Genomic DNA, 13,901 nt, shown 5'->3' on the forward strand with positions numbered 1-13,901 from the left:
ACGGACGGAGACGAGGCCTTCCTCACCATGGAGACATCCAGCCAGAGGCAGAGCATCAGTGTGAGCATCACTAATCATTATTATTATTATTATTATTATTATTATTATTATTATATCATAATTATAATTATTTTTTCATTTTATTAATTTATAATAATAATATTATTATATATAATTATATAATATAATGTTATAATTATAATATTATTATTATTATTGTTATTATTATATTGTTATTATATTATTAATATATTATTAATATATTATTATTATTATTGTTAATATTATTATTATTATTATAAATGATTTTCTCTTCTGACCTCTTCCTCTCCAGACAGTGAACCAGTTGGCCCATGCTCTCCACATGGATCCAACTTTAGATTTGGGCAGTTTGGTCAAGGTCTTTTGGCCTAAATCTCGCTGTGCTCTGCTGAGGGACGACCTGGTTCTGATGGACAGGTGAGAACCTCCAGAACCTCCCACCCAACCCAAGAAAAAGACCTTTTCAATGAGATGTTTTGATGTGTAACAGCATTGACGGGTGTTCCACAAACGAGCCGATGAAGACGTCCTCACAGCTTGGTCAACAACATCCGGCGCTCCGCCCTAAAAAGACAAATCGATATAAAAAACATCAACACTGACTGGGTGTAAATATGTTGTTTACCATCAGGTCCTTGTGACAGTGGAGGGAGAGTGGACAGCAAAGCAGCTTCAAACCCGTTCAGTTTCCAGTTGATTCTGTAGAGAACAAACAGAATCAGAGTGGAATGTTCCTTTAACCTGTTTCCTGTCCGTCCGTCAGTCCTGGGACCGACGTTACCATGGAGATAGACAGCTGGATCGATAAGTTCTGTCTGGACGCCGACGTCTTCGTGCTGGTCGGCAACGCAGAGTCCACACTGATGAACACAGTGAGAGACACACACACACACAGACCCACCCACACACACACACACACACACACACACACACACAAATGCAGTGTGTGCGTGTGTGTGTTTGAATTCCTCAGGAGAAGCTCTTCTTCCACAAAGTCAGCGAGAGGATCTCCAAACCGAACATCTTCATCCTCCACAACCGCTGGGACGCCTCCGTCACCGAGCCCGACTACATCGAGGAGGTGAGTGGGCGGAGCCGGAAGCCGTTTTAAATACATACCCGACTCCGCCAACCCTGTTGTCAGGGTCTGGTCCTGATGTCTGGACGTTGCGTCGGCCAGATACCGCTCCTCAGATCACTGCTATTCAGTCCTGGAGTCTGTCACGTGATCCGATCTCTGCTCTGTCTCGAGACAAACTCTGAAACCAGGTGAAAATGATTTCATCCCGACCAATCAGAGCATAGCGACACACACAAGTGAGCACTTTTGAAACGCCTGTGAAAGGCAAACGTCGGCTGCTGAAAGGCCAAGGCCCGGCGCTCGCACTGCCAGGGCCACTGTTCTCCGACTACACCCCCCTACTTTGACGTGGTCCGGACCGGAGCGTCCCACCTCGTCAGTCCAGGTGAGCTCGGTCCTGACCCGGCTGTTGTTGCGCTCCAGGTGCGGAAGCAGCACCTGGAGCGCTGCGTGAGCTTCCTTGCCGAGGAGCTGAAGGTGGTGAGCCTGGATGACGCCCCGGGGAGGATCTTCTTCGTGTCCGCCAAGGAGGTGCTGAGCTCCAGGATGCACCGGGCCCAGGGCATGCCAGAGACAGGTGAGGCAGGTGAGACAGGTCAAACGCGTGGGAGGGACGAGACAGGCGAGGGACTCAAGAGCACGTCACCGGCGGTCGGCCGCAGGGCAACAGCCAAGGAGAGCTCTGTGCGGGTCGACCATCGCCCGACTCCCTGAGCCCCCGCCCTGGACTCGTAGGGGTTTGGGTCATTGCAGTTATGGGATGGGTTGGACTCGGGTCCGGGTCTCCCTCCTCAGACGTGCATCCAGCCGATGTCATGGCTCTGGGTATTTAAAAGTTTTGACCGGGGGGGACAAATTTCACCTGCGCGGCGCCCCCCTCTGGTGGAAACCCCACCCCGTCTTAAAACCAGCGTCTTCTTCTCAGATCCGAGCCGCTGCCTCCGCCTCATGGTGCTTTGATGACCTCTGTGCGTCGCTGCAGTCGCTCGCGCGCAGAGGAAATGCTATTCTGTGTTTTTCCGCCGCCCCGACCCCCCCTCCCTGGTCCGTCCTGAGGCTTGACCCCCGTGTGCTTGGACCTGCAGGTGGCGCTCTGGCTGAAGGCTTCCAGGACAGACTGAGGGAGTTCCAGAGCTTCGAAAGGGCCTTTGAGGTACCGACACAGACGCTTTAACGCCAGAGGTTTAGAACAAAAATGTCCTTGGAGGTCAGAATCAGCGGAGACGCCTCATCCTCAGGGATGACGCGTCCTTCTGCGGGTGCGGCCCCTGGCGACGCTCGGGCCCCCGGCGACGCGTCGGCCCCCAGTGACGCGTCGATTTGACTCTCGGTCGCTTTGACTGGGTCGGTTCAGCTCTGCGTTGCGAGGGGAACCCTCAGGGGAATCGCTTCGTTCTGCACCAACAGGATGTTGTCATGCTGCTTTACGGCAAACTCTCCTTTGGAGCCGCTTTCCAAGGCCGTACTGAATAACCCGCCACCCCAATGACCTCTGACCTCGCAGGAGTTCATCTCTCAGTCCGCCGTCAAAACCAAGTTTGAGCAGCACACGGCCCGAGCCTGGCAGATCACCCAGGCCATCAAGGCCGTCATGGACGCCATCAACATCTCCTCTGCAGACAGGAAGTGAGTCCGTCTGTCTGTCTGTCTGTCTGTCTGTCTGTCTGTCTGTCTGTCTGTCTGTCTGTCTGTCTGTCTGTCTGTCTATCTGTCTATCTGTCCGTCTGTCTCTCTGTCTGTCAGTCAGTCTGTCTGTCTGTCTGTCTGTCTGTCTGTCTGTCTGTCTGTCTGTCTATCTGTCCGTCTGTCTCTCTGTCTGTCAGTCTGTCTGTCTGTCTGTCTGTCTGTCTGTCTCTCTCTCTGTCTCTCTCTCTGTCTGTCTGTCCGTCCGTCTCTGAAAATACAGCAGAAATAAGAGTCTGGTGACCTTTGACCCTGTGCTAGGATCTACTGCCTGGAGCAGCGGGAGGAGCAGAGGGACCAGCTGGACTTCGTCCGCGGGCAGATGAACCGTCTGACGGACGGCGTGAACCAGCGGATCACGGCTCTGGCAGAGGAAGTGACCGTCAGGGTGGGTGGGGTCACTTCCTGTCTGGGAATAAAACAGAGGCAGTGTCCGAAGTGCAGAGGGCGTCTCCTTGTCGAGACGTGTTCCAGGCCGTAGGGGGTAACAAAGTTCACTCACAAGTCGACAGCAGGAATACAAGTGTCCATCCAACGGTCCCTCTAGAGACATTTTACCCACGATGCAATGCAGCTCTTGTTCTTCCTTTTTCAGCACAGCGCAGGAAACGTATGGACTCTGTGTGTGGTTTTCCTTCCGACTGTTGAGCCTGACCGCAGTCCCCTCTTCCTGCTGCAGGTGGCGGCGGCCATGTTGGACCAGATCCAGAGCCTCCCGGTGCTGGTGGAGGAGTTCAGGGCTGATTTCAAGCCCACGCAGGAGACGCTGGCTGTTTACAAGAAGGTGCGGAGAAAGATTCAACCCCACATTTTAGGACATTTCAACTTGAATTTAAAGAGGTAATCCACGACTCTAGGCACTGTCTGCAGGGACTGAAACGAAGGTAGAAGTTCAATAAATCCACTTTTAACCTGCTGTTCATGAGCCTTTCAGCAAAATGAATGAAGGACTGAAACTGCTGACTGCACCTGGCGGCCCACGGGTTGCCAGGTGCAGTCGCCTGAGTGTTCAAGGTTTGGATGGAGTCTGAGGCGCACAACAGGAAATGGAACTCCTGGCTCTAAACGGAATCTGCTTAGGATGACATGGAACACACACACACACACACACACACACACACACACACACACACACTGATGTTGGAGGATTTGCAGTTAAGCTGCTTATTGTCCCTCAGCAGTAAAAAGACGATATTGAGGTCAGGAGTTAGAGTGTGTGTGTGTGTGTGTGTGTGTGTCAGACTCTATTAACCTGCTTGTTAATGTCTCATTGTTCTGTGTATCAGTAGAAAAGGAAGATTATTAAAATCCATTATGAAAATGTACTCCTCCTCCTCCTCCTCCTCCTCCTCCTCCTCCACTCCTCTTCTTCCTCTTCTCCTCCTCACCTCCTCCTCTCCTTTTCTACTCCTCCTCTCCTCCCCCTCTCCTCCTCACCTAATCCTCTACTCCTCCTCCTCCTCCTCCTGCTGCTCCTCCTCCTCCTCCTCCTCCTGCTGCTCCTCCTCCTCCTCCTCCTCCTCCTCCTGCTGCTCCTCCCCCTCACCGCCTCCTCTACTCCTCCTCTTTCTCTCCTTCTCTCCTCCTCCTCCTCTCTCTCTACAGAAACTTGTGTCTCATGTAGAAGAAAGGATGATCAGCTCTCTTTCTTATCGTTGTTCCACTGGAGTCATTCGAGATGTACAGTCCTCCCAGAACAGCATGATGGGTAATATTCTATAATAATAATAATAATGGTGATAATAATAATAATAATAATAATAATAATAATAATAATAATAACAATAATAATAATATTAATAATAATCATCCATATATATTTACATATACATTTTATATAATAATAATAACAATAACAGTAAAAAAAAAAATACATATACATATACATTTTTTAATAATGATAATAATAATAATAATAATAATAATAATAATAATAAAAATATTATTATTATTATTATTAATAATAGTAATATTAATAATAATATTAAATATACACAAGGTCCAGCTTATTTGTTTTAGGTTTGTGTTAGAATTTTTTAGTTTCTGTGAAATGCATCACAATTTATTAAAGTTACAAACATCAAACGTCGTGGAGTTACGTCCATATAACTCTTTTTTGATATTGTGACTGACCTTGACGACAGCATATTTGGACAATGGCTTCTTTATTGTTCTGGATTTTCGGCTATCTTCCGGCATCTGTAACAATAACAAAAACAAATTTTGTAATTACTTTGCATAACAATAATAATAAATACTTTTATTTAATTAATTATCTACAATATGAAATTTCAGTTGAATAGATGACTTGTTTATATTGTAATGCAGACAACATTTATGGAGCTTCATCATTAATTTGGAATTAGAATTATTGTGGTAGAACTTGTCAATACTGAACCCTTTCTGTCTTTTCATTTAAATGTGCTATGTTTAGCTGTAGGAAACGTTTTATACGTGAAGATTCTTTAAAATGATTTTTTACTGTTTTTTAATTTAAAACAAACCTTGTCATTGTTAAAACTCACCTTGTCGTGTGTAAGTACATGTGCAGCCTCAGTAACGGGAGGTGACATTGGGTCTCATGAACGTGAATGATGAGATATTTACACAGCTTAACGATAGAAGTCGAACTTATGTAATTTTAGTGGTGACTTTTTACCTTGGATTATATTTTTGATAAGTTATGTTTCCATGAAAAACATTGTGGTATTTCTGTGAGTTATTACCATATCACGGCTTCTATTTTTACGACACCTCACTGGATCTTGAAGGCATCACCCAGTCGCACATTTCAGTGGACTGGACTCAACGTGGTCACAAGTTTTGTAGATTACTTTTTACTGTATTTTTCATGAATCCAGCAAAGTAATGGGCACCTGAGAGATAAAAAAAATATCAATTAAGAAAGGTAAGCAAGTACATAAATATACACGTAAACCCATGGTTGGTAACGTCAAACCACTACAGAACGACGGAGTCTCCACCGTACACTGGACACGATGATGTCAGAAAGCATCTTACTGTAAATATCATCTCCTTCATTTTGTTTAAGAATAGTGACGCGTCAGTCAAGCAGGACCAGCTGGATATTGACCAAAGTTGTTTGGTTTTTCCCTAATATCTGCTCCATTTGTGGATCGTTTTGCATGAAACTTACACCACTGATGCTTGTGACATATCGCTTTAAACGACACCTCAACCGTGTTCGTAGCTGATGTCGTTGTTGTGTTCCAGATACTTTAGCCCTGTTGTACATACATTGGTGTTCAATGACTTGGACCATATCTGTGATTTGGGGTCTAATTTGGTATGTGGATCGATTTGGATGAAACTTAAACTACAAGATGTTTGTGACATACCGGTTCAAACAAGATGTAAACCATGTTGGTAGCTTCTGCCATTCTTCAGCGTCAAATAGTTTTAGCTTGAAAAATTCTGAGAAATTTTCACAAGAGAAAACATGAGGGGACCCAGCCTGTTGCAGGCAGCAATGCACAGGGTCCAGTTTAGTTGTTTTAGGAACATATTACAGTTTTCTGGATTCTGTGAACTGCAGCACAATTTACAAAAGTTACAAACGCTCACATCTGGACCAATCAACGTGCACTTACGTCTGCATGTTGCTCTTCCGGTGTTCAGTTGAATTATCCCTAAAACGATGTTCTAACAATTACAATCGTTCCTGGATTACATAAAAGAAAAGGTTGGTTCCTCCGACGGTGCGAAGAATTTCCTGCGGTTGCGACGACATCTTCTTTGAATGGTCGTTTCAGGGGTTTTGTAAAACGCAGAACAAGATACAGTTTTCCGAGTTTCCATTAAACGCAGCCCCGGTTCAAGCTGTCTGTCTAGAGCTGCAATACACGGGGTCCAGTTTAGGTATGCGGCACAAGTTCCAATTTTTCGATTTTTACGACGTCTCAGAGACAAACCGTGGATTTATATGGCATTGGTCCACAATGTCACAAAGTGACTGTGTTCTCAATGTAACGCCCGTTTTCTTCATTCATTTTTGGTGAATATGTAAAGTATCAATATTTCTTGACACAAATGTAGATCAGTGTGGATCAAACTTGGACGAAACTTGGATCACCTATAAACTTGGATCACCTATGAAAAATTTCCATTCCAACGAGACCTCAACCAATGATCAAGTTCTAATGTGACATAATCATTTTTGGGATTTTTACCACAAAAAATTTAGGATAGGTCAGTTATAAATAACAGTTATAAATAACTGAGCAAGCAGCCCTATTTTTGTTTATAACTTATAGAATAGAGTGCATTTGTAAATGTGGAAATGACAAGACGAGTCAAATAACTGTTTTATTGAACAAACATCTGGACTAACTAATCAAACAAATATTACAGTATGTATAAAGATCACACGACAATTAACAAGCGTATATTATTCGAATGGAAATCTTAAGTCATGTAAAAAAAAGGAAAATCCACAACTTGTATTAAGTTGCAAGGTAACCAGTGTATATAAACACTGTTATATGTAGTTGTTTAACAAAAAAACAATGTTTGGGATGCACAGTTTTATTACGACAGCTTGACATTTGGGATGTATTTATTACAAAAACAAAGTCATCTCAACAAAGGTAAATATAGAAACCATTCACCTTCATTTTCCTTTTTTACCATTTTCTCTAACTTGGTGATGTCACCATGTTGTCGTTGGTGTATCTGACACGGGAGGAGCCTCCTGTGATAAACTGTCGTTGGACGCTGGAAATGTTTGTCGTCAAGTTGGTGGTGTTGTATTGTAGCAGGTAACACTGCATGACACACATTGAAATAGTTACTGTCACATCCATGTTATGTTTGTTTTGTTCTTAAGAACCACCATTGAACTCATAGCTGCACATTGTTTATTTCTGGAGTCTCCAACCTGTAAATCATCCTCATGAAATGAGCCCCTGAACACTGACAGATGTGGCGAATTAACACTTGTATTGAAAGTTCCCCCATTTGTATTTTTTTCCACAGTATCTTTCTTTAGTACTTATTTTTATAATATTGTGACGTAGGGGACTGGATTTTTTTTCATTTTTTCAATAATAATAAATATATTTTATTTCGAAAACATAATAAATAAATGTTAGTTTTAATAACTACTTCATTGTAAAAAATGTTGTAAATAATCCAAAATTTCAAAATTCAGTTTAGTTTTATACTGTAGATTACTTATCTATATTGTAATGTATATTGTAAATCACGAGAGATTCTTCTGTTTCAAGGTTAAGATTTCAAAATTCTGAGAATTTTTCCAAAGCAATTACAAAAGGGGATCTAGCCCTTTGGGCTGGACCCCTAATAATAATAATAATAATAATAATAATAATAATAATTACAATAATTATAATAATAATAATAATTACAATAATAATAATAATAATAATAATAATAATAATAATAATAATTACAATAATTATAATAATAATAATAATTACAATAATAATAATAATTACAATAATAATAATAATAATAATAATAATAATAATTATAATAATTATAATTATAATTATTATTATAATTATAATTATTATAATTATAATGATGATTATTATAATTATTATTATTGTAATTATCATATATTTTAAATATTCATCAAACTGTCTGGAGTCTCTTCACATTCTCATTTCATTTAATATTCTTTCCTTGCCATGATTCTCTCCAACAGAGAGCATCGGGCCGCTGTTGTCCTCCGTCTCCAAGGAGACGCTCCACCTGCCCAGCTCCCGCTTCGACCTGACCTTCGACCTCAACATGGCGGCGCTATGCGCGGACTTCCAGGAGGACATCCAGTTCCGGTTCTCTCTGGGCTGGACCGCCCTGGTGACCCGCTTCATCGGACCCACCGATGCCCGGCAGGCCCTCGCGGGGCTGGACCCCCGGATCCAGGTGGGCTTCGGGAAGTTCCTTTTGTCCAGGGCAGCCCATCCGCTTGTACTTCCCGTTAAAGGGGCAGTAGACAGCTTTTCATCTTCCCCCCCTGAGAGTTTCAAAGTGGTATTATCTTTTTGCGCCGCTGTCGCAAAGGCAACCAGATGGCTTTACCATTTCCCCAGAGCCTTCGGTGGAAATGATCAGCACCACCACCACAGCATCCACCACACAAGAAAGAAGCACGTTGACTGAAGAGCTACATGGAAATTGTCACAATTTTGGTTTAATTTCATTTCTCATAGTTGCGCAATCATAGATAGACGTTGACCGATTTGGCCCGTTGCTGCCATACCTCAACGTTGCTACCATATTGGAGTGGGCAACATTGGCCTGTAAACGGATAAAAGTAAACGGGGGAGCTGCGTTTTTTCTAGATGAAAGGCACTATAATGTTTACATTCATCAAATAATTTATTTATAATTTTTTTCCCCCTGTGCTGTCATCATGCTGGACATACTACACAGAGTACTTGTTCCATTGCATGTAGGACAGAGTTAGTTGCAAGTGGAGTTGAACTTGTCAAGCTGCAATGAAACTCTTTATTCATCTTTAATCATCAACAACTGCTGCAACAACTCTGTCCTGTGTACGAGCTGTGGGACGAGCAGAGCACACAGCCACCAGCAAGCCCCTCTTTGGAGAACCATCTGACCATGTAGCATTCAATCATCATTACTACTGCAAGAGGGAGAATCACCACGGTGACACAAATACACATAGAAACAAACAACATGTACATGGAAAAATAGAAACAAACAACATGTACATGGAAAAACATAAACATAGAAACAAACAACAACATGTACATGAAAAAACATAAACATAGAAACAAACAACAACATGTACATGGAAAAACATAAACATAGAAACAAACAACATGTACATGAAAAAATAGAAACATATAAACATCATACAACATGTATCCCACAAAACAGAGTTAATTATGTCCAGGAGAACTGGAACAGCAATTGATCACGTGGTCTCTTCCTGTCATAGTTAAGGCAGTAAATGAGGGAGAAAAGGGGAGCAGCAACAGCTTTGCCCGGCTCCGAGGAGCATAACCCAGTCCCAGGGAGCGGGAGGAGACCCTGCACCCCTGAGGTGCACACATACAAGCCACCCCCACGTGCAGGAACAAGACGCAGCCGCAGGTTCAGAACCTGGGCAGCGACGCCAGGCGCAGACCGCAGGCCAGGTCCTGCACCGACAGACCGACACCCCGCCGAGCCGACCACCCTGCAGGCGAGCCGGTCCACACACCCGCAAACGCCCTGCGCAAAGGCGAGGCCTGCCATCCCACGACTGGCCAGATGCCCCATCCAGCCACAAGCCCTGAGCGGCCATTCACGTAGCCGAGTGCCCTAGGTCCATTGCTTATATTCCTAAATCCATTTCAGTGAGTTGTTATTATATTCAATGGTTACATGGGTGTTATGGGTCTACATGGAGCATATTGCTCCACCGTCCTCCAACTCCACTAATGGTTGCTCGTTGCTTGACGCACATCCTGTGACGCGCTGCCGTAAATAAATCATTTTCCTGGGAGTTCGTACCTGGTGGCAGTCCTCATGCATAGTGATAACAAGGCTTATAGGGAACCAAGCTAAACGCTGATGGTGTCATTATTCTATAGCCATTACACTGTGTAGTAAACATTTACTTCATTATGATAAGGAACAGCACAAAAGTTGTTTATTAATCCTTTAAGTTTTGAAGACGTTGGAGTGCTGCAGTCCTGAGGACTGTCTGAAAGGCGTCGCTCAGAATGTTAGAAACGTTTCTTGGGCACCGTGGATGTAAAACCAGGTCAGGATTAAAACACAAGACAACAGAGAGTATAGTGGCCTGCCCTGTGTCACACTAAATAGATTCACGACCTTGACTGAGTTGAGAGGTCAAAGGTCAAGCTCGTAAAATTGTTATTGGAATTGTAATATGTGTAGGTGACCTTTGATGTAATTCATAACATTTTTATGGGTTACATCTGGTTCTTCATTGATTTCTGGAGTTTTTTATTGTTTTTGGGGTGGTCCCCCACCCACCCCCCTCATGCGGGCGGATGGTCCCCCAAAAACTTGGATGACTTGTCTCCTGGCCCCATCCCTCACACATGCGATGCATGACCCCACCCCGTCCCATGTGATGACACGATGAATTACAAATCCGTGAAAACTCCAATAACAATTTGATGAGCTTGACCTTTGACCTCTCAACTCAGTGAAGGTCGTAAATCAATTTTATGTGACGCGAGGCAGGTCACGACACTTCGTCAGAACCAGCCACTGGACACCGCTCCCAAAAGAGGAGACTGTTTGACATTTAATCCCTCCCTCTCTCCTCCCCACTCTCCAGAGCATCGCGCAGGAAGGAGTGAATCTGAAGGAGGAGCTGGCGGGCTCCATCGCTTCCGGCCTCGTGTCACTGACGTCTCGGGTGTCCATGACCATGCTGGTGATCGGTGGAGTGGTGAGATGAATGGATACAGACAGACGGGCAGACAGACAGACAGACAGGCAGGCAGACAGACAGGCGGACAAGCAGACAGCTAGACGGGCAGATAGACAGACAGATAGACCGGCAAGCAGACAGTCAGATGGACCCGTCTCTCTCTCCAGGTGTGGCGCTCGGTGGGCTGGCGGTTGGTGCTGCTCTCCGTCTCGCTGTACGGTCTCCTGTACACGTACGAGAAGCTGACGTGGACGGACGCGTCCCGGGAACGTGCCCTGAAGCAGCAGCTGGCGGAGCACGCCGCCGCACGCCTGCGAGTGCTGATCCCCGTCACCTGCAGCGGCTGCAGCCAGCAGGTCCGCAGGTGAGGACCCGCCTGTCCGGGGAGGGGGGGGGGCCTTGGGTGTGTGATGTCCTCACTTCCTGTCCCTGTGGGGTGGTCCACCCAGGGAGCTGGCCTCCACCTTCAGCCGTCTGACCCAGCGCGTGGACCTGAGCGAGGCTGAGATGGAGACCCAGATCCGCCAGCTGAGCCTCAAGATCCAGAGACTGGAGAACACCCAGAGACGCTCCAAAGTCCTCAGGTCTCATTACATCATATCAATTATTCGGATTATTAGGATTTGCTCAACTCAGTTTGGTGAATTTTAACGAGGGTTTGCTCTGGAACAGGAACCGAGCCACGGAGCTGGAGGCTCGGTTGGAGGCTTTCTCCGCCCAGTACCTGCAGGACTGATCCGGACTCCACCGGCAGGAGCCTCCCTGAAACCCCCAGAGGAGGTTTGGAAAAGAGGGTTTCCAGGAATAAAGTTTGATAAAGTTCACAGATCAAGATGGAGGACAACAGGGTGATCCCCATCGCACTGAATGAAACACGTCTGGTCTTTGTTGTCGTTGTTAAAATGTAAAATTGAAATGTACTTAAAGGTACGACACCGTAATGTGCTGGGACAAGAAAAATAATATTTGGGTTGAGTTGACTTTCTCAGTCTTCACTTTAAAGCATCATTGATTTTAGTTCAGTGGGATTCAGACGAAGTGTTTCGGTTTCCTGGGGTGGGAATCCACTTCTCAAGCTGAAAAGTATACTCTGTACCATGTACTACTACTACTACGACTGCCGACAGAAGTTTAGTTGTAGTTTGTTTCCCTGTTGTACAGGAAGTATCTGGATGTTGAAGCAGCGTGCACACCGGTCGTCTGATTAAAAAAAAAATCTCACACAACTTTATTCCACCTAGTATTTCATCTGCACGCTGTAGTAAGAATATTCTGAACCCCATGGCCCCCCGGGTCGGCGGCAGGGGCTGAGTAGTGCCTCCAGGGAGCCGGAGGTCCTCGGTGTCGCTGAAACGGACACTTTGAGTTGACCTGCTCACGTTGGGCCGGTGAGCGATGGTACATGGAAAATCATAAACATAGAAACAAACGAAAACATGTACATGGAAAAACATGAACATGGAAACATCAGAACAACATGTACATGGAAAAACAAACATAGAAACAAACAACAACGTGTACATAGAAAAACATAAACATAGAAACAAACAACAATATGTACATGGAAAAACAGAAACATCAGAACAATATGTACATGGAAAAACATAAACATAGAAACAAACAACATGTACAGGGAAAAAGATAAACACAGAAACAAACAAAACATATAGATGGAAAAACATAATAGAAAAAAACAACATCTACACAGAAAACATAATCATAGAAACAACAACATGTACATGGAAAAACATAAACATAGAAACAAACACCAACATGAACATGGAAAAACAAACATAGAAACAAACAACATGTACATGGAAAAACTTAAACATGGAAACATCAGAACAACATGTACATGGAAAAACAAACATAGAAACAAACAACAACATGTACATGGAAAAACATAAACATAGAAACAAACAACAATATGTACATGGAAAAACAAACATAGAAACAAACAACAACATGTACATGGAAAAACATAAACATAGAAACAAACAACAACATGTACATGGAAAAACGAACACAGAAACAAACAACATGTACAGGGAAAAAGATAAACACAGCAACAAACAAAACAAGTAGATGGAAAAACATAATAGAAAGAAACAACATCTACACAGAAAACATAATCATAGAAACAACAACACGGACATGGAAAAACATTAACATAGAAACAAACACCAACATGAACACTGAAAAACATAAACATAGAAACAAACAACATGTACATGGAAAAACTTAAACATAGAAACAAACAACAACAACATGTACATAGAAAAAGATAAACACGGAAACATCAGAACAACATGTACATGGAAAAACATAAACACAGAAACAAACAAAACATGTAGATGGAAAAACATAATAGAAAAAAACAACATCTACAAAGAAAACATAATCATAGAAACAACAACATGGACATGGAAAAACATAAACATAGAAACAAACACCAACATGAACATGGAAAAACAAACATAGAAACAAACAACATGTACATGGAAAAACTTAAACATGGAAACATCAGAACAACATGTACATGGAAAAACATAAACAGAAACATCAGAACAATATGTACATGGAAAAACATAAACATAGAAACAAAGAACAACATGTACATGGAAAAACATAAACATAGAAACAAACAACAACATGTACATGAAAAACATAAACATAGAAACATCAGAACAA

General features: G+C 43.4%; 1 protein-coding gene across 1 annotated transcript in view; it reads left to right on the forward strand.

The window, feature by feature from the left end:
- Positions 1-12,265, forward strand: part of mfn1a (mitofusin 1a) — a 15,062-nt gene extending 2,797 nt beyond the window's left edge. Inside the window, exons 4-18 of the mRNA XM_080010355.1 lie at positions 1-60; positions 335-459; positions 806-914; positions 1,016-1,123; positions 1,547-1,700; positions 2,209-2,276; positions 2,628-2,749; positions 3,068-3,194; positions 3,486-3,590; positions 4,412-4,514; positions 8,496-8,716; positions 11,115-11,228; positions 11,378-11,574; positions 11,660-11,794; positions 11,883-12,265. The exon at positions 1-60 is cut by the window's left edge and continues 103 nt beyond it. Coding sequence (XP_079866481.1) covers positions 1-60; positions 335-459; positions 806-914; positions 1,016-1,123; positions 1,547-1,700; positions 2,209-2,276; positions 2,628-2,749; positions 3,068-3,194; positions 3,486-3,590; positions 4,412-4,514; positions 8,496-8,716; positions 11,115-11,228; positions 11,378-11,574; positions 11,660-11,794; positions 11,883-11,946 — 1,812 coding nt within the window. The 3' untranslated portion in view covers positions 11,947-12,265. The remainder of the gene's footprint in view (positions 61-334; positions 460-805; positions 915-1,015; positions 1,124-1,546; positions 1,701-2,208; positions 2,277-2,627; positions 2,750-3,067; positions 3,195-3,485; positions 3,591-4,411; positions 4,515-8,495; positions 8,717-11,114; positions 11,229-11,377; positions 11,575-11,659; positions 11,795-11,882) is intronic.
- The last annotated feature ends 1,636 nt before the right edge of the window (positions 12,266-13,901 follow it).

Source organism: Zeus faber (genome assembly GCF_960531495.2).
Source record: "Zeus faber genome assembly, chromosome: 12".
Taxonomy (NCBI): domain Eukaryota; kingdom Metazoa; phylum Chordata; class Actinopteri; order Zeiformes; family Zeidae; genus Zeus; species Zeus faber.